This window comes from Pteronotus mesoamericanus, unplaced genomic scaffold, assembly GCF_021234165.1.
Source record: "Pteronotus mesoamericanus isolate MK-2021 breed Mesoamerican mustached bat unplaced genomic scaffold, CSHL_Meso_final scaffold_54, whole genome shotgun sequence".
NCBI classification, from domain to species: Eukaryota; Metazoa; Chordata; class Mammalia; order Chiroptera; family Mormoopidae; genus Pteronotus; species Pteronotus mesoamericanus.
In genome coordinates, this window is record NW_026555321.1 from 65,767,306 (window position 1) to 65,793,545 (window position 26,240).

The 26,240-nt window shown below is 35.1% G+C and overlaps 1 protein-coding gene across 1 annotated transcript in view; it reads left to right on the forward strand.

Moving 5' to 3' along the window:
* The window catches only part of SNX16 (sorting nexin 16), a 35,222-nt gene extending 12,091 nt beyond the window's left edge, over positions 1 to 23,131 (forward strand). Inside the window, exons 5-8 of the mRNA XM_054595725.1 lie at positions 3,267 to 3,336; positions 19,798 to 19,934; positions 20,460 to 20,579; positions 21,247 to 23,131. Of these exons, the coding sequence (XP_054451700.1) occupies positions 3,267 to 3,336; positions 19,798 to 19,934; positions 20,460 to 20,579; positions 21,247 to 21,343 (424 nt within the window). The 3' untranslated portion in view covers positions 21,344 to 23,131. The remainder of the gene's footprint in view (positions 1 to 3,266; positions 3,337 to 19,797; positions 19,935 to 20,459; positions 20,580 to 21,246) is intronic.
* The last annotated feature ends 3,109 nt before the right edge of the window (positions 23,132 to 26,240 follow it).

Here is a 26,240-nt window from a genome sequence, read left to right on the forward strand (position 1 = left end):
CTCTATGAAACATAAAGAGAATAGAAAGATGTAGAGCCTTATCTTACCTTTAATTCCAGGCTGTTAGGTGTTGCCTTAGGTACTTCTCTCCTATGCAGGTGTTATGCTTACCTTTATTATCCTGGTCAAATGGAGCAAAGTATAAAGGATCAAATACAGAAGAGAGATTAGGGAATGTATTGAACCTATCAGTGAACAAGTTTTAAGAAAAAGAGACTTTTTTTAATGACTTCTATTTAAGTTATGGACTACATAATAGTATAGACTCTTTGGTATATTTCATTTGAATTCACTTGATTTAGTTATGTCATACATTGATAATATATAGGAAATTACTGAGCAGAACCCTGGCATACATAGGCAGTCAAATATTTATCAAATCTAAAAATGGTTCTCTAGTCAGTTATTCTCAAGCAGGGATATGGGCTTCATTTTCCGGGGTGGGGGGGGGGCAGGTAAAGGTATCACATTTTTTGACAAAGAAATTGTTTTCTCAAACACTGTCTCCCAGAGATTCTTGTGTGACCCTATCCTTAGATGGGTATAGAGCTGGAGAGTATTGACTTTCCTTTTCCAGTTGAGTCCTTTTGAAACAGAAGAAACATATAGTGAACCACTGAAAAAACATTTGTAAATCAAAGTTGTAAAACCAGTTTTAAATTTCATTCTTAATGGTACAGATTAAAGAAAGCAGGGCATGGAATATAACCTTGAAACTATATTGAAAAGAACTTAGGGAATCCATTGGATTCATCAGAGTAGAACTCTAGTGAGCCATAGATCATAAAGATTTTTAGAGAAGGAGAATGAAATAGAAAAACCTCCCCAAAAGAAAGATTCCTACAACTAGGTATATTGTCAACATCACTGTTGATCTTGGACTGAATTTCAACTATAAACCAAAGATATAAAAAGAAATATATGAATTCCCTTACCCACTTTTTCTTTCTGAGCAGCAGTATGCCAACAATTTGTGAACATAAAAATATTACTAAAGAATGAGGGCATTTTCTTATAAACCCATAAGAAAATGTCTCACAATGGGTTGCCATACACTGAAAATATTTTAAAAATACTATTCTTTTCTTAAGACCTTAAGTCTAAAAGGCTATTATCTCAGTGTTTCATCCAAACTTTTGACTTCTCAATATCAAGATAATTTATTTCCTGTAGTGCATTTTTTCCCTAATAGATTGTTTTCCAGTATAAATAGTAGATAGGTGGGAAGTATAATATCTAAACCAAAATATATATATATATATGGTAGTCCTGTTCTCTGTGCTCTTAGACCAATGGCAGTATTCTTGAAGCCTTGTTTAAAGAGGTAAACAGAGGTTGAATGAGGTGAGAGTGAAGTGACTGGCAAGGGGAGAGAATCCAAATAAACCAAAATATAAAAGAAAAGAATTTAAAGGTAGAAAAAGATACATGTTTATACTCAGAAGAAATTTAAGAGGTGCCCCTGCTATATGCATTATGTGACCTTGAGTGAGTCATTTTACCTCTCTGAACTTTGGTATCATTTGTAAAATAGTGAAATAATGCCTATTCTTACCTTACATGATCGTAGTGAAAATTAATTGAAATAGGATATGTTGCCCCATGTGTACAACATACTTTGAAAATGTTAGAAAACGTGAGGTGATTAATATGTTAATTATCTTGATTGCAGTTCAAGTTCCACAATGTATGCATATATCAAATCAAGTTGTACATTTTAAATGTGTACAATTTGTAATTGTCAATTATGCCTCAGTAAAGCTGGGGAAAAAAATGTTGGCTTCATGAATGCAGACTGTAAGGCTTGAAGACTGAATTAATTTTGTGACATGAAAAGAAAAAGAAGGAAAGAAAATGTTAGTGTATTATTGCTTCTTGGAGAGAGGAGGTTAGAGGAAATATAACATTGTTGACATATCTTAGGATGATCATGTGAAAGAATTTATTTTGAATGGCCCCAAAAAGCAGACCTAAGACTCATGAATTGAAGCTGCCAGAAGAAAAGTCCCAGCTCAGTGAAGGAAATCGTTTTCTAATTTTCAGTTGTTCAGACATAGGATAGAATATTCCCTATTTTTGGAGGTTTTTAGGTATTCTCTTGGCCAAACATGTTAAAGGGATAAAACATTCTATGGGTGGTTCCACTCTACCACATTTAAAAGCCCTTCCATCTCTTACAACTCTCTGATTGTGAATACTCAAGTTTTTTCTGTTTTCTTTGACTATGTCCTTTATTACCTATGTTGTCAAGGTTTAATAGTCCAGAAACTTGCTCCTCTTTGGGATCTTCTGGATTGCTTCTTAACACCACTTATCTATATTAATGCTGGATTGTTTTCTTAATACATTATTCTATAATCATACTGATTTTCGGAGGGAAGATTTCACTAAAAATCCCATTTTTCTCTTTATGACCATCCCCTGTCATTGTCAACCTATCTGGCCCAATCTGAACCCAAAATCCCATTTCCTTTTCAGCATAGGTTGACATCTCCTTTATGTAGTACATTAAGAAATTATATTTCTGTGTTTTTATACCTTAAAAAGTTAAATATCGACATTTATGTTTTAATGTGCACATAGAACTGTCTCTATCCAAAACTGCTTTTAGAGTGGAATATTTTTGTAAAAAGGGAGCTTAATTTCCTACAACCTTAACCTATTTTTGATAACTGAGAAGTATAAGCATAGCAATACTATATTTCATTATTTCAAAATTTATGCTAATTTAGAAATGGGATAGTCAGAATTTTTCCCTTGAATTCCTAGGCAAAGTATTTAAGTAAACTAATATAAAAGATTGCAAGAAAAATCTTTAACCTCTTTCAGAGTAGGTACTCTTCAGTTACTTTAGACACAGCCCCCAAAGAAAAAACAGATGAAGTATAAGTAAGAAATAGTATTTTTTCATAACAAGATGGACATTTTTAGACTGGTTCAAACTAACACTTCTTTGAGAGAAAGTATTCACCATTTACATTGGTCTCTGTGCCATTATTCTGAATTATGTCTTATGTCCTATAGTTTTTATGTAACAAATTCTCCATCTATGTGTTCATAAGATCTTAGAACATAGTTTAAAATCTTTATATCTTCTGTATATTTTATGATATTTGGTTGCTTGTGTGAATCCACGTAAACCAACTTGTTTATTTTGGTATATTAGCAGCCAACTTGCTTAAAAGACTATATCAAAGTAACTTGCATTTTGCAATCTTTTGTAAACTTATTTGTACCACAGCTAATTTTTTTTTTCCTTTGAAAAGCCTGGCAGTGAGAGAATTTCTTTGTCTGGATGATCCACCAGGTCCATTTGATAGCCTAGAAGAAAGCAGGGTGAGTGCTGTATTATATATCACATGAAAAGAGGAACAAATAATTCAGTACAATAACTACATTGTTCCTTGAATGGAATAGCAAACAGTAAAATATTGTAATTTCAAACCATAGTAGTTTTGCACAGGAAGCTTTTAATGTTTGAATCAAAGGTGGTTTTTTTTTTCAAAAAAATTCATGTACCTAGTTTAGTAAAAAAAACACTAAAAATTCATAGATGTTACGTAGTCAGTGAAGCTCTAAAATTAAATCCTGCATTTTATTCTGTTTATTTTTACTGTTTGAAAAAAAATAGAAAGTTATTGCGAATTTATTTTACTGCATCTAAAAGTACTATTTGTATGTTAAAATTTTCTTCCATCTAAGTATCAAAGTCAGAAACCTACAGTTAAAAGAAAACTGAAAACTTATTTTCAGAGACAGAAGTTACTGTCTTGTTATCAGTTCAGCTCAAGCTTGATGCTTCTCGGATTACACTAATTGACGTGTTAAAGTGGCCTATTTCTTGAAGCAATTGGCAACATTATCAAAACAGATTTGGTAATAATAGCTTAGCTGGGATTTTTTTTTTTTTTTTTTGGTTAGTTTTTTTCCCCAAATGTTTAATGGTGTTTAAATGGAACAGATTTAATTAGTAGGTTTGTACTGTTTTCAGTTAAACTAAGTCAGTTCTTTGTATTGGAGTGAATACCATAGTTTTTTTGAAGTAAAATCAGCTTTACTCAAGTAAAATCTTTATCCATAAAATTTGCTCTTTGCTATTCTAATGTAAATGTACAGTTCAATAATTTTAGTAAATTTAGAGCTGTGCCATAATCCAGTTTTAAAAATTCCCATCACCTCAGAAAAAATTCCTACAAGCCATTTTGCAATCAATCTACACTCCCAGCCCCTATCTACTGGTCTGCTTTCACTCTGTAAATTTGCCTTTTCTGGATATGTCATATAAATACAATCACAATATGTGTGTGTGCCTACATAAATTGGTATTCAATTATATAATTTTATATGTACAGATTTATAAATATATATAGTTTTTGTATATTTAAAAACATAATTTTTATGTAGTGTCTTTCACTTAGCATAATTTTTTTATGCCAGGACAGGAAGTTTTCAATTCTCTGTACCACTTAAGATGGATACTCCTGGAACATTAAGTCACATAATTCCAAATTATTCATTGTACAATTGAATCCATGATTCTTACATACAAAATTTACATTAGCTTTTATTAATACAGCCTAAAAAGTATAGTGAGTTAGGTAATTGTCTGATTATTATTTTGATTATTGAATATGCTCCTTACTTAGTTTTAGTTGCCTCACTTAACTATAGTCTTTTTTTATTGTTGTTCATTTACATTTGTCCCAGTTTTCCCCTGTAGCTCTCCCCTGCCCTGCCCACCTCCTGCTCACACAGTCATTCCCCACACTGTTGTCAATGCCATGGGTATTTATATTTATACCTATTCCTTAACTAGACCCTTCCCCTTCTTTGCCCCTTATTCCCATGCCCCCTTCCCTCTAGATGTGGTCAGTCTGTTCCTTGTATCCGCACCTCTGGTTCTATTTTCCTCATTTGTTTGTTTTGTTCGTTGGGTTCCTCTTATAAGTGAGATCGTATGGTATTTGTCTTTTACCACCTGGCTTTTTTCACTTAGCATAATATTCTTCCAGTTCATCCATGCTTTCGCAAAAGATAGGAGTTCCTTCTCTCATTCTGCTGTGTGGTATTCCATTGTGTAAATGTACCACGGTTTTTTGATCCACTCATTTACTGATGGGCATTTAGGCTATTTCCAGCACTTGGCTATTGTAAATAATGCTGCTAGAACATAGGGATGCTTAGATTCATTTGAATTGGTGTTTCAGTATTCTTAGGGTATAATCTCAGCAATGGAATCACTGGATCAAAAGGCAGTTCCATTTTTAGTTTTTTGAGGAAATTCCATACTGTTTTCCACAGTGGCTGCACCAGTCTGCATTCCCACCAACAGTGCACTAGGGTTCCCTTTTCTCCGCATCCTCACCAGCACTTGTTTGTTGACTTGTTAATGATGGCCATTTTGGCAGGTGTTAGGTGGTATCCATTGTGGTTTTAATTTGAAATGATATTGAGCATCCTTTCATGTCTGTGGGCTCTCTGTAGGTCCTCCTTGGAGAAGTGTCTGTTCAGGTCCCTTGCCCATTTTTTAATTGGAATGTTTGTCTTCATGGTGTTGAGTCATATAAGTTCTTTATACATTTTGGAGATCAAACCTTTGTCCAAGGCATCATTGGCAAATATGTTTTCCACACAGTCGGTTCCCTTTTAGTTTTTATGTTTTCTTTAGCCATGCAGAAACTTTTTAATTTGATGTAGTTCCATTTGTTTATTCTTTTCTTTATATCCTTTGCCCTAGAGGATATATCGGTGAAACTCTTGCTGCATGGAATATCTAAACTTTTACTGCCTATGTTTTCCTCTAGGACTTTTATGGAATCACAGATTATGTTTAAGTCTTTTTTATCCATTTGAGTTTTCTGATGTGTGGTGCAAATTGGTTGTCTAGTTGTTGTTTTTTTTTCTTTTTCTTTTTTTCCCCACGTACCAGTCCAGTTGTCCCAACACCATTTGTTGAAGAGGCTATTTTTACTCCATTTTATGGTTCTGCCCCCTTTGTTGAATATTAATTGACCATAGAGACATGGGTTTGTTTCTGGGCTCTCTGTTCTATTCCACTGATGTGTGTGTCCTTATGTCAGTATCAAACTGTTTTGATTACGGTGTCCTTGTAGCATATTTGATATCAGCTATTGTGATCCCTCCTACTTTGTTCTTATTTCTCAAAATTGCTGAGGCTATCTTGTTCCATATAAATTTTTGAAATATTTGTTGTAAATCTGTGAAATATGTCCTTGATATTTTAATAGGGATCCCTTTGAGTCTGTAGATTGTTTTGGGTAGTATGGACATTTTAATGATACTAATTCTTCCAATCCATGAACACAGTATATGCTTCCATTATTTGTATCTTCCTTAATTTCTTTCTTCAGTATTCTGTACTTTTCTGAGTACAGGTCTTTTACCTCCCTGGTTAAGTTTATTCCTAGGGACTTTATTTTCTTGTTACTATAGTAAATTGGATTTTTTCCTAGTTTCCGTTTCTGATATTTCATTGTCAGTGTACAAAATGCCTTCGATTTCTGAATATTGACTTTTATCCTGCTATTTTACCAAATTCACTTACTAGGTCAAGTTTTTTGGTGGAGCCTGTAGCGTTTTCTATGTACATTATCATGTCATCTACAAATATTGACAGTTTTATTTCCTCCTTTCCTATTTCTTATCTTATTGCTGTAGCTAGAGCTTCCAATACTATGTAGAATAAAAGTGGTTTAAGTGGACACCCTTGTCTTGTGCCCTGTCTTAGGGGAAAACCTTTTAAATTTTGCCTCTTGAGCATGATTTTGGCTGTAGGTTTCTTGTATATGGCCTTTATTATGTTGATATATGCTCCCACTACCAAGACCTACGGTTATCACTTTGTTGTACATTTTTATCATAAATGGGTGCTGTACTTTATCAAATACTTTTTCAGCATCTATTGTTATCATGATGTGATTTTTGTCTTTCCTTTTGTTTATGTGGTGTATTATGTTTACTTATTTGCAAATATTATATCGTCCTTGCATCCCTGGGATGAATCGTACTTGATGATGGTGTATGATCTTTTTAATGTCATTGCTGGATCCAGTTTGCCAATAATTTGTTGAGGATTTTAGCATCTATGTTCATCAGCGATATTGGCCTATAGTTTTCTTTCTTTGTTATGTCTTTACCTCATTTTGGGATTAGGATAATACTGTCCTCATAAAAAGAGTTTGAGAGTCTTCCCTTTTCATGAATTTTTTGGAATACAGTATTTCACTGTGTATAATTCACTGCTGTGTATAGTTTGCACCCATAATTTTGGACCAAACCTTCAGGGAAAAAAATTTATCATTTTTATTTTTAATTCTTTTTTTATTTATATTTAAAAACAAAACTGATTATCACAATCCAGAGTATTATTTTGCATGTGGATATCTGTATTGCTTTAAGAGTTACACTTTTAATGCATAGGCATAAATAAAAGAATTAAATACATTTATATAAAATGGAATTATTATTACCCATGTATAATGCGCATCCTTATTTTTCCCTCAAAAATTTCAACAAAAAAGTGCACATGGTACACAACAAAATATGGTAGCTTCACGACAGAAGTTAGCTCTTCCTTAAGTGTTTGGTAAAATTCATCTCTGAATCCATCTAGTCCATGGCTTTTGTGTGCTGGGAGTTTTTTTGATACTGCTTCAATTTCACTTGTTCCTGTCAGTCTATTCAGGCTTCCTGCTCCTTCTTGATTCAGTTTTGGAAGATTATAGGTTTCTAGAAATGTGTCCATTTTGTCATTTTGCCCAGGTTGTCAAAATTTTTGGTGTATATTTGTTCATAGTAATTTCTTACAATCCTTTGTATTTCTGTGGTATTGGTTGTAATTTCTCCTCTTTCATTTCTTATTTCATTTATTTGGGTCCTCTCCCTTTTTTTCTTGATTGTATGGTTGAAGGCTTGTCAATTTTGTTTATCTTTTCAAAGAAATAGCTCCTGGATTTATTGACCCTTTGAATTGTTCTTTTAGTCTCTATGTCATTTAATTCTGCTCCGATATTGATTATTTCCTTCCTTCTGCTGTCTCTGGGCTTTGTTTGTTGTTGTTCCTCCAGTTCTTGTAGATGTAGGGTTAGATTGTTTATTTGAAATGTTTCTGTCTTGTTTAGGTAGGCCTGTATTGCTATGAACTTCCCTCTCAGGACTGCCTTTGCTGTGTTCCATAGGTTTTGGGCTGTTTGTGTTCATTTTCATTTGTGACCAGGAACTTTTTGATTTCTTTATTGATCTCATTGCTAAAGCATTCTTTCTTTAATAGCATGTTACTCAGTCTCCATGAATTTGAATGTTTTCCAGTTCTTTCCTATAGATGGGTTTTAGTTTCAAGCCATTGTGATCCAGGAAGATGCTTGATATGATTTCAATTTTATTGAATTTGTTGAGGCATGTTTTCTCCTACCATATGGTCTGTCTTTGAAACTGTTCCATTAGCATTTGAAAAGAATGTGTATTTTGCTTCTTTGGGTTGAAAGGTTCTGTATATATCACTTATGTCCATTTGATCTAGAGTGTTGTTCAATGCCACAATATCCTTGTTGATTCCTTTCTTGGAATGTCTATCCATTGTTGACAATGGGGTGTTAAAATCCCCTACTATAAGTGTGTTGCTGTCAATATCTTTCTTGAAGTCCTCCATGATTTTCCTCATGTATTTAGGTGCTCCTATGTTTGGTGCATATGTTTACAAGAGTTATATCAACTTAATGGATTTTTCCCTTAAGTATTATGTAGTGTTCTTCTTTGTTTCTTTTTATGGCCTTTATTTTGAAATCTATTTTGTCTGATACAAGTATCACTACTCCATCTTTTCTTTTTCATGTCTGTTTGCTTGGAATATTTTTTTCCATCCCTTCACTTTCAGTCTGTGTAGATCTTTTGTTCTGAGGTTGGTCTCTTGTAGAAAGCATACATGAGTCATGTTTTCTTATCCACTCTACTACCCTATGTCTTTTGATTGGAGAATTTAATCCATTTACATTTAAGGTTATTTTTGATAGGTACTTATTCATTGCCATTTTCCCCCTTTGTACCTGTGTTCCTCTCTCTCTCTCTTTCTCCTCGTCTTCTTAAAGCAGTCCCTTTGGCATACCTTGCAGTGCTGGTTTGGTGGAGAAGTGTTCTTTTAGCCTCTTTTTGTCTGGGAAGATCCTTATCTCACCTCCCATTTTAAATAAGAGCCTTGCTGAGTAGAGAAGTCTTGGTTGCAGACCTTTGCTTTTCAATACTTGGAATGTTTTTTACCATTTTCTTCTGTCTTATACGATTTCTGTTGAGTTATTAGCTAGCTGATAGCCTTATTGGAGCTCCCCTGTATGTACTTTTTGTTTCTCCCTTGCTGCCTTAAGGTTTTTTCTTTGTCTTTGAATTTTGCCATTTTAATTATGATATGTCTTGGAGTGAACCTCTTTGAGTTCATCTTGATTGGGACCCTCTGTGCTTCCTGGACTTGCATGACTTCCCTCATCAAGTTAGGGAAGTTTTTTCTCATTACTTGTTCGAACACGTTTTTTATCCCTTGCACCCATTCTTCTCCTTCTGGTATTCTTAATATACAGATATTATTATGTTTCATGTTGTCCTTCAGCTCCCCTAATCCCTCTTTGTTCTTTTTGCATCTTTTTCCTCTTGTTACCTGGTCTGGGAATTTTTTTATACCTTGTACTTGCTGATTCAATATTCTGCTTTACCTAGCCTTCTTTTAATTCTTTCTACTATGTTCTTCACTTCAGATATTGTATTCTTTATTTCTTCCCTGCTCTTGATGATAGTTTCTATGTCCTTTTTCATGCTAGTATAGTTTTCAGTAAGTTCCTTGTAAATTCCCTAGAGTTACAATCATCATTTTGAACTCAGTATCGGATAGTTTGTTTGCCTCTATTTAATTTAGCACTCTCCTTAGGTATCCCTCCTTTCCTTTTGATTGGGGGCTGTTTCTTTGTCTCCCCATTTTAGGTGACTATGCTGTTTGTTTCTGCATGTTAGATTGATCTGCTTTGACACCCTGTCTTTTTGGTGTGAAGTTCTATGGTAGGAGACCTGTGAGATTCAGTGGTGCAGTCTCCTTGATCTCCTGAACATGATGCTCTTAGGATGCCCTTTATGCTATTTATGTGGGTTCTCTGGTTGTAATTAGGTTTTGGTTGTTGCCGAGTCATTCTGTAGTGTGCCCTTTTTTCTGGCTGGCTGACTGAGAGTCACTCTGTCCACCATGCCTTGTATGCTGCTGTATAATTGCTGCCAGAACAAAACCAAACAGCCCAGGAAACAAACCCATACCAGCAAAAAATAACCTACACCCACAACAACACACTATCAACAGCAAATGAGCCAATATTGATATAGTTATAAAGAGATTAAGACTATTATAAGATAGGAAAAATTAATATGAGATGACTAAAAGAAAAATGATTTGGAGAGGGTTGAGGGAGGAGCAATAATAAGAGTAGGGAATAGAGACAAGGTGAAGAGAGAAAGTAAGTAAAGCTTACATTGTAAATAAAAGGAAGGAAGAAGGCTGAACGGAATAAGGGAAGGGAACCATATAGTATTAGGTTTTAACAGAAATTTTTTAAAAAATTTAAAACAGTGAAAGAGAAAACAAACAGGAACCAAATCAGAGAAAAAGATCCAGCACAGTGCTATCTATAACAAATGAGCAAAGATTAATATAGGTGGAATGGGAATAAAATAGGGGGAAAAAAAGCTTAAGAGATGTCTAGAGGAAAGAGTAGCAATTTTGAGAGAATAGAGGGAGAAAGAATACTAAGAGTGAGGAATGAAAACTAGGCTAAGACAGGGGACTACTAAAATTTAAAATGAAAAAAAAAAAGAAAGGCCGGAGGAAGGCAAAATGGAGTAGGAGTGGGGAACAGTAAAATTTGAGATTTGAAATACAATAATAGTGAAGATCTAGAAATAAAAAGAAATGAAGTAACAACCACCTATCCAGAAGCAATGAACAAAAACTGATACAGGTGGAGAGAAAATAAAGGTATTTAAGAATGGAAAAAAGAATGTGAGATGACTAATAACAAAAAAAAAGGATTCGACTGGCTGGAGAGGGGAAAATTAGTAAGAATGTCAAAAGGAAACAAGTCGTAGCAAGAGAGAAAATAAAATTTAAAATGAAAAGAAGAGGAAAGAGGGTAAAATGGAGTAAGAAAAAGTAGGAGCAAAATATGAGATTCGAAATAAATTATAATGTAAAAACTAGTGACCTAGTAGGCCCAAACTTGAGGGACAAGAAATGAATGTTTAAAAGCTATGCAGGAGAGAAAATAACACAAAAATATGAAGAAGACCACAGTGGAATTCATCTCAGTAGACTCTAGTGTTTACCACTGTCTTCTCTTTCTGGATTCACCACTGGTAATGTTAGGTGGTGTCCTAGTCTGGCCATAGGTGTCCTGTTCAAGGCTACCAGCGATCCACAGTCTGTGGCTATCTCCTTCCATCATTAATCTAGTCAACCTATAATCAGTAGTCAGACTTAAGCACACCAATGTGGGGCAGAGTAATTACTTGCAGGCAGGGCTGTTGCTTCCCCTCAGGCTGATGCCACTTGCAGGGGACTGATCTGCCTGAGCAAGGTGGCTCTTGCAGTATAGGGAATGACTCAGCACAGGGGTCCTGGTGGCTGCTCTCTCGGTTCTCTCCCCAAAGTCATCATCCCCAGACTCTCCTCAAGCTTCTCTAGTCCACTCTGTCCCCACTTTGCTGGAGCTCAGGGTAAGTGGCTACAACAAAGTCTCTTTGCATGTTGGCCCTTTAAGAGACACTCTGTGTCTCCAGCCATCTCTCCCTGGCAGACAGAAACCCCACTGCTTTTCACAGCTGGTTGTTATCTGGATTCCATTCCAACTCTGGTCCTGTAGACTGGGAAGCTCAGCTTGGGGTTTAGGCCCCACATTTCTCGGTGGGAACCCCTGGCCACTGAAATTCCCTCAGGCACTTCAGCTGCCACCTGTGGGAGTCCAGCCAGCCCTCTTGGATCTCCTCTGCACTCCATACCAGTCACGTTGTAGTGAAGTTGTTTCTTCTGTCTATCCATGGTTATAAGGCTTCTCTCCAGCTATTGTTCAGTTGGTTATTCCAGATGATTTCTTTACAATTTAGTTGTAATTCCAGATTCGTCCTGGGAAGAGGTTAGTGTAGCTTCCATGCACTCTTCTGCCATCTTGGATCTTAGCATAATGCTTTTGAGGGTCATCCATGGTATAGCCTCTATCAGTATGTTAGTACTTTTTGTTACTGAATGGTCTTTCGTTTTATACATATACTACATTTTCGGGGGCTGTTTCCAGTTTTGTGCTAGTATAAATAATGCTTTTATGAACAGTTATAGAAGGCTTTGTGTGGACTTGTTTTCAATTCTCTTGAATTGATCCCTAGATGTGGAATATTTGGTTATATCGCAAATCATGTTTAACTTTTTAAAGAAACCTACAGACTGTTTTCTAAAATGCCTGTACCATTTTACATTCCCATCAGTAGTGTATAAAAGTTCATTTCCTCACAAATATTTTTTCTTTTCTTCTAGGCTTTAAAATTGGGGGTTTTACATTTAAAATTTAAAATTTACACCCTAGTCCTCTTTAAAGATCGTCAGAGCTGACGTCACTGAATCTCCCGTCCTATACATGACAAGTGTCTCAAGATGAACTCAGTCTGCACTTTTCTCCAATTCCCACCACTCCCTATTGTGCTACACTTGGCCTATACCAAGTCTATGCATGGAGTAGTGGAAGATAAGGCTGCAGAGTGAGGGGTGAGGGTAGGTCATGCTCTGGATGACCTAGAGCACCAACCAGAGCCTTGATATAATGATATATTATCTATCTTGTGAATTATATCCATTCCAATGGGTGTGTTGTGGTATTTTCATTATATTTTTAATTTTAATTTTCCTGATGATTTTTATGTTGATCAATTCTCATGGGCTTTTTTGGCCATTCAGATTTTCTTTGATGAACTGTCTAGTTAAGCCATTAACCTTTTTTGTTTTTTTGATTTGTGTTATTTGTCTTACTGAGTTGAAAGAGTTCTTTATTTTGGATACAAGTCCTTTGTCAGATGCATGGTTTAAAAATATTTCCTCCTAGTCTGTATATATCTTTACATCTTGTTAATGGTCTTTTGAAGTGCTACTATTTGTAATTTCAGTGAAGTTCATTATATTACTTTATGGTTTACGCTTTTGGTACTGTATCATGAGAACTCTTTGCCTAATACAAGGTCACAAAGATTTTTTCCTACTTTTTTCCTAGAAGTTTTTTATAGTGTAAGCTGCTGCATTTAGGTTTCTTGACCCATCCCAAGCTAATTGCTTTGTAAGGTGTGAGGTAAGAGTCTCAAGTTCCTATAGTTATATAATTGTTTCACTACCCTTTTATTGATTTGTGTTGACACTTTTATCAATAGAAGGGTTTGCTTCTGGACTTTTATTTTGTCACTGATCTAGTGACCTATCCTCATAGCAACACCACACAGTCCTATTTACTATTGCTCTGTTGTGGCTGCTGTTTAAGTAGTATATCTTTTTCATCCTTTGCCTTCAATCTATTTGTGTTTTTCAATCTAGAGTCTGTATATTGTACATAGCATATAGTTGGTTGCTGATCTTTTATTAAGTCTGACATATCTGTTTTTTACATCTGCCACTTTGCTATTTGTTTTCCATCTCTCTCATCTTTTGGGGTCTTCTTTCTGCTCAACTGCCTAATAACGTTGTGTGAACTAAATAAGTATAATATTTTGATTCTTCTGTAGAAATTTTTTCTTAGTTATTTTTTAGTGGTTGCTCAAAGTATTATAGCGTGCATCTTAACACTACTTCAGAATCAAACTTCATTCCAGTGAATCACACACTTGGCTCCAATATATCCTCTCCCCCCTCTCCATGTTGTTGTTATTATATATTTTATATCTATATATGTTATAAATATAACAATACAGTGTAGTAATTATTTCTTCCTACAATCCTTTGTCTTTTAAACAACTTTAGAGGAATGAGAAAAAATATTTCATATACTCTTCTATATTTATTCATATATTTACTATTTTCTTCTGTGGATTGGTGTTACCATCTAATATCACATCCTTTCAGCTTCAAAGCCTTTATGTAGTATCTTTTGTAAGGCAGGTTTCTCAGGCAGCAAATTCTCAGTCTTTGGTTTTCTGAGAAGTTGTTGTTTTTTTAGCCTCACCTGAGGACATTTTTTCATTGCTTTTAGGGAGAGAGGAAGGGAGGAGGGAGAGAGGGGAAATATATATTGATGTGAGAGAGAAACATCAATTAGTTAACCCTCATAGACTCCCTGACTTTGGTTCAAATCCACAACCTGGGTATGTGCCCTGACCAGGAATCAAACCCATAACCATTCGGTGCACAGGATGATGCTCCAACCAAGCCTTAGTGGCCAGGGCTTAGCATGTTCATTTTTAAAGCATAGCTTAGTTAACAGATTTTTTCTTACATTATTTTGTGTCATTTGATTGTCTTCTGGATTCCATTGTTTCTGGTGAGAAGTCTGCCTTTAATTATATTATTGTTCCCACGTACATGGTGAGTCATTATGCCCTTGGTACTTTAAAGATGGAGGTACACATTAATAATCAGTGACCTCATGTACTGGTTACTTTATTATCCTTTTTTGCAAAAGTGGAAACTCAGCACCAGAAAGGTCAGTGCACAGAGTCTGGGCTGTGTGATGAGGCATGGGCTCCTTGCAGGGGATCTACAGCCTCCAGTTTTGGATCCTTCATGGTAGTTAAACTACATGCATAGAAGTCCTGTGTTATGCTTCTCAGAATAATCCCATGCTATCTCTGGGTCCCTGCAGTGACTTTGGGATCGGGCTAAAGGGATATTGGAAGGCAAGTACCCAAAAGCTTGCCCATAGCCAACAGCTGCCATTGAATGTACTTTCCGCATCTTCATGGAGGAAGAGCTTAAGTTTAATTCATGCAGTGAGCTCAGAAAAGGAAACCAGAAGTTTGAGTTGTGAAATTGGAAGCACAAAGCCTTCAACTGATAATGAGGACATACTGGAGAGGCATATTAACTTTATCTGTGTTTGAGGTCATATACTTGCATTATTCCCCCTAAAGAAAGGAGAAGTGTAGAAACCTGAGATTTTCATGGATGATTTTTTAAAAGAAAAAAGTTATAAAAATCAAAAAAAGTAGTAGTAGTGCACATACTAAATAGTGTCATGTGTCATTCACAGTTAGACTGTTTTTAAAGGAAATAAATACATATGAGGTCTGTCCAGAAAAAAATCCAGCCATTGTTAAAATAACAAGAATGGTTTGCATGACATTATATAACCTGGCAGTCAAGGCAAGTGAACGGGAATGCACATGCGTGAACAGTGATGACTTCACTGTACTAATCAGAGGGTATTAGACGCCGCTGAGTGAGCATGTGTACTGATTGTCCATCACATTCAAAATCACTGAGCAGGTAAAGCAATGAATCTCCATCAAATTTTGCATTAAGTTTCAACACTCCTCCGTGGAAACTAGACAGATGATTCAGAAGGCCGCAGCAGCTATGGACAACTGGTGATTGGCAGCTTCATCACAACAATGTGCCCACTCACGCATCACGTCTCTTGCACAGTTTTTTGGTGAAACGTCAAATCACTCAGGTGACTCAGCCCCCCTGCAGCCCAGATTTGGCACCCTGCGACTTCTGGCTTTTCCCAAAATGAAAATTACCTTGGAAAGGGGAGAGATTTCAGACTGTGGATGGATTCAGAAAAATATGACAGGGTAGCTGATAGCAATTGGGAGAACTGTGTGAGGCCCTAAGTTGCCTACCTTGAAGGGGATGGAGGCATCATTGTCTTGTGTACAATATTTATTGTATCTTGTATCTTCTTCAATAAATGTCTTTTTCATAGTACATGTCTAGATACTTTTTGAACGGACTTTATAGATCTCTTTGTGTTTATCAAACTTTAGATCATTGAGCTTAGATTTGGCACATCCGGGAATGTGTTGACCATTATCTATTAAAATACTTTTTCAGTTTTTTTTTTGTTTCATACTTCTTTTTGTAGGATTTCTATTACCTATATGTTCATATACTTTACATTGTATGATGTGTTTCTTCAGTGCTATTCATTTTTCTTCAGTCTTTTTTTTTTTCCTCTTTTTTCCAAGTTGGAGAGAGTCTGTATGGACCTGTCTTCAAGCTCACCAAATCATTTTTCTGACATCGCAGTCTGCTGTTGAACCCCTCTTGTTAATTTTTCATTTTAATTGTACTTTTCAAATACAGAATTTCATTTTTCTTTTTTTGTCATTCATTGTTTTCTTATTAAGATTCTCTATTTTTTTCATTACTGCTTTTTCTATTACAATTGGCCCAATTTTCCACCCTTTGCCCTCCTCCACCCCTCCCAATCCTCGCTCCAACAGTCATTCCCCACACTGTTGTCCATGTCCATGGGTCATTCGTATATGTTCTTTGACTAATCCATTCCCCTTATGTACACCATCTACCTCTCCCTTTTCTCCTCTGGCCACTGTCAGTCTGTTCATGATTCCATATCTCTTGTTGTGTTTTGCTCTTTAGTTTATTTTGTTCATTAGATTCCTTTTATAAGTGAGATCATATGGTATTTGTCTTTCACTGACTAGCTTATTGCACTTAGCATAATAGTTTCCAGTTCCAAACATGCTGTCTTAAAAGGTAGCAGTTCCTTCTTTCTGCTGTGTAGTATTTAATTATGTAAATGTACTACAATTTTTTAATCCAGTCATCTATTGATGGGCACTTAGGCTGTTTCCAAAAATTGGCTATTGTAAATAGAACTGCTATGAACATAGGGGTGCATAAGTTCTTTTAAAAACAGACACACAGATCAATGGAACAGAATAGAGCCCAGAAATAAACCCGTGTCTCTAGGGTCAACTAATATTTGACAAAGGAGGCACAAACATTCAGTGGAGAGATATATCAGGATTGTTGGGATATATTCCCAGCAGTGGAATTGCTGGATCAAAAGGCAGTTCCATTTTTAGTTTTTTAAGTATATTCCATACTGTTTTCCACAGTGGCTGCACCAGTCTGCATTCCCATCAATAGTGCACTAGAGCTCCCTGTTCTCCACATCCTCACCAGCACTTGTTTGTTGGGGGTTTTTTTTCCTGCTGAAGAATACTTTGGCAAGTTTATTGGGATTTTTTGAAGTCAGAGTACTTCAAAAAATGGTAATGTATGATTTATATCAAAGCTAAAATGTTTTTATTATTTCTCTATCTCAAGGTGTTTGTTGATTTATTAATGATAGCCATTTTAGCATGTGTGAGATGGTATATCATTGTGGTTTTAATTTGCAACTCTGATGGCTAGTGATGCTGAGCATCCTTTCATATGTCTCTAGGCCATCCGTATGTCCTCCTTGGAGAAGTATCTTTTCAGGTCCTTTGCCCATATTTTAATTGGATTAAATGTCTTTGTGGTGTTGAGTCATATGACCTCTTTATATATTTTGGAGATTAAACCTTTGCCCAGTGTACCTTTGGTTAATATGTTCTCCCATACAGTCGGTTCCCTTTTTATTTTGATAATGTTTTCTTTAGCTCTCCAGAAGCTTTTAAATTAGATGTAGTCCCATTTGTTTATTTTTTCCTTTATTTGCCTTGCCCTAGGAAATATCTGCAAAAGTACTGCTATGCAAGATACCTGAAATTTTACTGCCTGTGTTTTCCTCTAGGACTTTTATGGTATCACAACTTATATTTAAGTCTTTTATCTATTTTGAGTGTTGTACGGTGTGCGGTGTAAGCTGATGGTCTAGTTTCATTTTTCTCATGTCCTAGTCCAGTTCTCCCAATACCATTTGTTGAAGAGGCTATTTTTACTCCATTTTATGTTTCTGCCCCCTTTGTCAAATATTAGTTGACCATAAGGACATGGGTTTATTTCTGGGCTCTCTATTCAGTCCATTGATTTATGTGTCTGTTCTTAGGCTAGTACCAGACTGTTCTAATTACAGTGGCCTTATAGTATAGTTTGACATCAGTTATTTTAATCTCTCCAGCTATGTTCTTCTTTCTCAAGATTACTGAGACTATTTGGGATCTTTTTTGTTCCATATAAATTTTTGAAATATTTGTTATAAACCTGTGAAGTATGCCATTGGTATTTTAATAAGAATTGCATTGAATCTGTGGATTGCTTTGAGTGTTATGGACATTTTTATGAAGTTAATTCTTCCTATCCATGAACACAGTTTATGCTTCCATTTATTTGTATCTTCCCAATTTCTTTCTTCAGTGTTCTATAGTTTTCCAAGTACAGGTCTTTAATCTCCTTTGTTAAATTTATTTCTAGGTACTTTATTTTTCTTGGTACTGTAGTAAATGGAATTTTTTCCCTAGTTTCTCTTTCTGATAGTTCATTGTTGTTGTACAGAAATTCCATTATTTCTGGATATGGACTTTGTATCCCACTATTGTGCCAGATTCACTTACTAGGTCAAGTAGTTTTTTGGTGGAGACTATAGCAGGGGTGTCCAACCTTTCGGCATCTGTGCACCACACTGGAAGAGAAGGGTTCTTAGGCCACACATTAAATACATTGCAACACATAATCACAAAAATATCTCATAATGTTTTAACCTATTTAAAAATTTATAGTTTTGTGTTGGTCTGCATTCACAGCCATCCTAGGCTGTATGCAGCCTGCGTGGGGCCACAGGTTAGACACCCCTGCTAGAGTTTCCTGTGTAGACTATTATGTCGTCTGCAAATAAGGACAATTTTACTTCTTCCTTTCCAACAGAATGCCTTCTATTCTTTTTCTTGCTGATCACTAGAACTTTGAGAACTATGTTAAATAAGAATGGTGAAAGCAGACACACCTATATTGTTACTGATCTTAAGGGAAAAGCTTTCAGGTTTGACCATTGATTATGACGTGAGATTCTCTCTCTATTTGTTGATTTTATACTTTGTTAATTATTATACTTGGTATTATAATATTTGTGTCTGGCAATGTACGTGTTCCTTGCTCTCTTCTTTTTTAAGTTGTTCCTATACTTTTCCATATGGATTATTTAATTAACTTGTGAGTTTTATGGAAAATCCTATTGACATTTTTGGAGGAATTATAATTTCCTCCTTCATTAATTTTGAAGAGCACTTCTTTACAGTAATGAATCTTTATGAAATCTTTGCTTACTTAGCTCTTTACTTAAGGTCCTTCAGTAAAGTTTTAAATTTTCTCCTTAACCTTTTAAGGAAAGCTATGGGATTTATCATCATAATTGATATTTTTATTACATTCTAATTTATTACGCTTTTATTATTGATTTTTATATATTTATATGTCACATCCTAGGTGAAATCTTTTATTCATTTGTATGTTCTTTTGGATTTACTATTTTCTATTTCTGTTTACTATCACTGAGCTAATACAAATGGGATCAATTACCTCAGTTTTTTTTAAATGTAATTATTTTGGACTGAGTAGAAATAGACTAAGGAGAATATAACTTCACATAGTGGCTTTTAGTAATTTTTCATTCTACCCTGGAGGGATACACCACATTTACCTCAGACACACTGATGGTAGGTGAAGACAACTTGTAAGACATTAGAAACCAAAAAAGGTACAGAACAAATTGTCTAGGTTGCAAAGGTATTATCTTGATTGTCTGTGCTCCTTGACTCCTTCGTAATAAAAGATTCTGTATACATAATTAATTTTATTCTTTTTCTGCATAAAATTTTTGTCTGTCTGTTTTTAAGGCTTTCTGTGAAACTTTAGAGGAGACAAACTACCGTTTTCAGAAAGAATTACTTGAAAAACAAAAAGAGGTGGAATCACTGAAGAAACTGCTCAGTGAGAAGCAACTGCATATAGAGATGCTAGAGAACAGGATCAGGTGTGTTTTGATACCTGCATTTCTAGTCTCAATTCTCAATACTCTGGGATAAATACCCTTTATAAATCTGATTAAAGAGAAATTTCTAATTTTAAAAGTCATGGACTTTTCATGTCGTTCCTTGTAGATAGAGAAAATTGTTTTTCAATTTTTATTTAGGAGACTGAACATTTGAAGGATGGGAAACTTCAGGATAATAAGCCTCTAGCTGTTCAACAAGATAAACATTATTCATTTTAACCTATTTAAAGGACATCTTTGTTCCTAGGCATCTATGCCAAATTTTCACACACAAACGTTTTAGTTTGCTTTCTCATCAGCATGCACTGAACTGATGCTGAAATCATTTTAAATTAATCATAAATAATAATATATCTGTTTACTCACAGTCAGTAATTAGCCATATGACTACATTAAGACTTAACAGCTGAAGACAACAAAAGCTACATATATTCACAACAAATATACATAATTTTACCAAGAAGATATTTGATAGGAAAATAACTTGTTGTAATTTACTTGCAGAGTATTGTGTTTAGAACCTGAGAAGTCACTGCATTTGTCGAGTATAGAACGTGAACAGATTCCAAAGGTGGACTCCCCTGTACTTCAAGTTGATCAAGAAGTCTTGGATGAAGAATCCAGGTATATCAAGTTTAGTTTATTATAGCCTAATCATCTGAATAATTGGAGGGAAATTGTTATAATACTCATAGGGTATCTTTTACTCACTCATTTATTGTAGTATCATGAATCTGCTGAGCGCACAGAGAAAGACTGTAGGTATTCTAGGCTGTCCTAACAGTCTTTGGCAGGCAGGCTCTAAGTTTTTTAATAAAAATACTTAATTTGAAGCTATGTTTGAATTAACTGGGCTGTAAATCAGTTAATTAATTTTGTAAATCTTGATAGATCAGTCTCCCACAATGTCACTCTTTCCTTTCAAAATGTGGGACACTATAATGGCCACTACCCTGCCTATGGGATAGGAATGAGGCAAATAGTATTTTTAAAAGCCCATAGAATTTTTATTGTATATAAATCCAAGCTAATTATTAATACTTTAGCAGTGATTGTTAAGCTATAATTATGACAACATATTTCATGTTTATAAGGACAAACTAGATTTTTATTGATATAGTGGTTGTTGGGAGAGCTGATAGAATTAAACATATATCTCCAAAAGGCAGTGACAAGTAAAAAAAAATTATAATTTTTTCATTAAATATTTAAATATTCTTTACATAAAAGATTTTTAAAGGTAATAGCATGCATCCGGCCTTGACAGTGACGTGTTTCTCTTTCTTTGCAGAGCTGATGACAAGTCATGCTTAAGTTTTAGTGAACCTGAAAATTCTGTGTCAGAGGTAGAAGTAGCAGAAGTGGCTTATAATGCTGAAGAAGACTAATCAGTCATAGCCGTTCCCTCTCTTTCTACGTCTCAGCAGCGTTAGACAGAACGTTTATTGAAAATAGCAAGAACACAAATGTATAAGGTTTACATAAACAAAAGTTTTTTAAATTATGGGGATAAAAAATATATTCACCAATGCTTTAAATTGTCTTTTATTCCACCTTTGGATTTAATACACTAAAAAAAAATCTAGTTAGAATTCTGTTATCAAGACCTACATTCTTCAACACTGTGCATAAATTATTTTGGTTTTTTGTCTGTATATTGCTCCAAACCACCAATGTGTGTTTATATTACCAGTTGCATTAGTCAAATTGACATTTATTGCATGTTGCTTGCTGTCTGGTTGAGATATACTTCTTTGTATCTCTGACAAGATTTAGTTGGTAAAGAACTAAGTTTTAAATATTGAAATGTTTACCATCTCTAAAAACTGCTTATTTAGAATGTTACTATTTAAAAATAGAAAACTTTCTAGTACCAAAGGAAAACTATTTGAAAGAGCTGTAATAATATAGCTAAAGTGCTAAAATAGCCTTGATTTTGAAAGTTAATTAATTAATATCAAACTACTCTAAGTGTCCCGGTTTATTGTTATTCTTGTTTATTTTTCACATAATTTTTATCTTAAATCTCTATCTATAGAATCATTGAGTTTGCCTCTTTGAGAACACTACCTCTTTTTGCTAATCAAGGCATACTCTTTTGAAAATATGTTATGGATTCTAAGCAAATAAGGAGTTATTCAAAAAAATACAAATAAAAAGCCATATATATACTACAAAGTTCCTAACTATGTTGACTCCTGGCATTGCATGTCTACATGTGTAAATATGTTACTATATTCTATTCTTGGCGATTTTCTGTTTAATATATTTAGCCAAGTGATGCACTTTATGGTAATTAAACTCTTTTGTGCCAAGTTGAATTGGTGAATTTCTTTAGTGAGTAGAGTTAGGGCCTTCAGTACTTCACCTTTTCCAAAAGTCTCCTGGGGTCTGTGTCAGCTTTATGAAAAAGTGTTCATTTCTGTTCTGTGTACAGTTGTCAAAAGTGCCTTGTTTCATTTTTATAGTATGAAGTTATTCATTTTCTATTTCTACTGTTTTGCGTATTGCTCTTAGTAAGCATTGTAATCATGCTAGCATTTTGAGGTCCTAGTTGGTGTATTGAACTCCATATACTCTCTAAAAACTGAGGGGAACTTGCTGGGGAAATAAAATAATAAGCTCCATTTTTTTTTCTTCACTATCTAAAAGTGTGTTAGTATCTTGATGAATGTATTAAGATGTCATTATTTAAAATTCTACTCACATAGGTTATCAGATCCAATGGCTGCTTTTCACCTTTGATCTAAAAAGGAGACTGCTTTTTATTAAAATACCAAAAATTTTGAAAGGCTATATCAAAATGCCCCAGGTATGTGCTGTCTCAGAATATTTTCCACAAAGAGTACCAGAAATGTGTTTACTAGCCTGGGAGACAGAAAGAACATAACACACTGGTCTACTTGTATCTTTCAAAATATTATTTTAGGTTTAAAAAGAACAATCATTTAAGTTAATATAATTTTTAATCTAATAAAACATGATGATCTATGCTAAATTCCAGATATTATAACACTATATGTCTGTTTTAAAGTAAACCATACTCTCAAAATCTGGTCTTTCATAAGATTGTATTAATGTTTGGGATGAGTAAAGAAAAACTTTTGTTAATTAGGTAAGCCACTATTATTTTGTATTTAGAATTTACTTTTTTACTTTTATAATGCATTTTATTCCCATTGTTATATTTAATAAATTATTTTTCTCAGTTCAACACTAGCTGTTTTGTTCAGATATTGAATACCATCCCCCTCCAGTTTCTATGTTCTTTTCCCCATCTGTATGATAATTGTAAATTCAATTGTCATTAACTGCTGCGTTTCGCAGATGTGGTGGAATGAGTTTTTAAGTTTATACTTTATATTAAGTCTTTGTGAAAAGGGGCAACGCACTTCAAATGTAACCGACATGAATTAAAAAATTGAACACAACTGAAACAGAAAACTCTTTTGTGGGTAATCTTTTAACCTTTGAAAAATCAAGTTAATAAATGGGTAGTACAAGCATAAAAGGTAGCATTTTAGCCTTTTAAACTGTATTATCTATCTGCTATATTGATATTACCTATTGAAAGCACATTTATTTAGAAAACCATGTTCCTATGATAAATCATCTGTGTAGTCTCCTTCAGCTGTCTCTGATAATATAGGGAACAATATGGCCTTAGGTCTAAGAATAATTTGGTTTTGAAGTGGATTTTGTAACTTAGCTCTTGGATTGTGTTAAATCAAGTTTGTATTCCCAACTAGGAAATAGAAGAAGTCTAAATCTTACCCTCTGGGATATTTTCACAGAGCTTCACATCTGATCCATATTTTGACTCTTCATAGAATTACCATTTTTTGCATTGCACTGTTTTCTATGTTGTCTGCTTCTGTAAGCAAAAACAATCATCAAAGCTTGTATTTTCAATATGTGTGTTTCTAAAGCTGATAGCTGTTATCATGTGGGAAAAAGATCTCTCAGGTCTCAACTCCAGTAAACCTGGGCTTCTCCTGAATAATTGACTCTTTTTCTTTGAAACCTGAAAAACTCTGTTACTGTCTTTTCTCCTTGTGGTTTTGGGCAGTTCTGAGTCCAACTGTAGTCACCTGTAGCCAGCTATATGGAACCTTGTGAGTTACAGCTTTTCATTATAAACATGACTATTTTTCTACCTTCTTTTCTCTTACCTCCAATTTTCCTCCCTGTTTAAGTTCTATTATGACATGTATTTTTGTTCTGATAAAGCCCAGATTTGAATATTCTAGACTACATGTGGTAAGAACTTGTTATAGCCTGTACTAACACACCTAATTGCACCATTAAGTGATGCCAATAATCACACAGAGCCAAATTATTCTTTTCCTTAAAAGATACCTTTAAGTGAGATCACCAGTTAGGCATCACAGTGTTAGACATTGGCCCAGAGCACAGTATTGAGAAACTCAGATGATGGTTTTAACCATAGCCTCAGCTTAGAACAGATCCCAGTTGCCACTTGCTTCCTGACTAAAGTGGAACAGTGTTATTGTTCCCACACAGAACAAACAATGAAAAACAGTACAGCCAATGTATTTTCAGTAGATGAAAGGTACGGCTTTATTGTTAGAGATACAGGTGAAGATAGGTCTGATTTTCAATACCCTCATGTAATGTTTGCAGCCTAGTTAACTGCAATCAAAGAGGTACATGTTAGATGGTGACTCAAGTCCTTCGCTAAGGTGTAAAATGCAAACCCACCTTGGGGCAACCAAGGGCAAACCGGAAGGCCCTCTAGAATTAGCTCATCTGCTCTTCAGGACTCCCGGACCCTGCTCAGCAAACACCACATGAGGACTAACCCAACAGATGTTTGCATTGCTCCCCAAATCAGAATTGGATAAACTATAAGTACAGTTGACCCTTGAATAATGTGGGGGTTAGGAGTGACAAACCAAATCAGTCAAAAATCCGTAAATAACTTGAGCCTGTAGCAGCCCTTCACATCTGTGGATTCAAACAACCAAGAATCGAAAGTATTCTTTTGCCTTCCCACATGCAGATTCGCAAGGTCAAACAAAGTAATTGTTTTCAATCCATGGTGGTTAAATCTGCACATGTGGAACACATGACTGGGAAGGGCCCACTATCCACAAAATCCCACATGTAAGTGTATCTGTGCAGTTCAAACCCATGTTGTTCAAGGTTAACTGCATTTCTCAGACCCTTGCAGCTGGAGTTGAGCCTGTGACATGACTTTGGCCAGTGAGACAAATGAAGTCTGCTAGACGCTTCTGGAATGGTTTGCTTTTCTGGTAAGAAGGTAGACACACTGGTATGAGCCTTCCCCCTCTTGTTTTGATTTCAGGTGTTGCCCAGTTGTGCTGTGGAAGTGAGGTGGCAAACAGGTGTAACATGTAGGGGAAGAGCAAGAAACAGAGATGGCCAGCCTCTTGTTAAGCCCTTTATATGTAGTGTTTTATTAGCTGTGCCAACACAAAAGCTATCTTCAGTTTGGTTTGTAGATTGTAAGCTGGGTGGGAGAAGCTTTCAGAAAAAAAGGCTTTTCTTCCTGTGGCAATGATGTATACTTTGTTAGCAAAGGAAAACTTAAAGGAGAAATTTCTTTTTCTTGAAACTAAAAGGGCAGATAAACGTCTCTTAGACATACCGGAGGCCACTTACTTCTGAGCCTTCTATTGCCAAACCAGATATGAAAGAGAAAACAATTTATTCTACATATATGTGTTAGTTTGCTTGGGCTGCTATAACAAAATACCATAGACTTGGTGGCTCAAATAATGAACATTAACTCACAGCTGTGGAGGCTGGAAGTCCAAGATTAAGGTGCCAGGAAGGCTTTCCCTTTAGGTACAGACACTGACCTTTTGTTTGTCACACGGCCTTTCCCCGGTGTATGTGGGCAGAGCAAGCTCAAAAGAACATCAGTCCTCTTGGATCAGGGCTCCACCCTTATGACCTCATTTACCCTTAATTAGTTCCTTAGAGGCCCCATTTCCATATACATTAGTGGTTTAGGGATTCTACATATGAGTTTGGGGGAACATGAACATTCAGTGTACAACAGTAAAGGATGGATGTAACCATTAAATGTTTTCAAAGATATTTCTCAGTTTGAAAATTAAATAGCCTATTCATTCATTCGTTCATTCAACAAACATTGAACATCCATTGTGTGTTGCTCTGGGCTACAAAAGCTATTGAGAAGTACGAGATCTGTTCAAGTTCAGAGTGATGTGGCTTTTTTACAGGCTGGTCAGTGCACAGTGTACAGCATTGTGGGAAATGTAACATGCATTCATG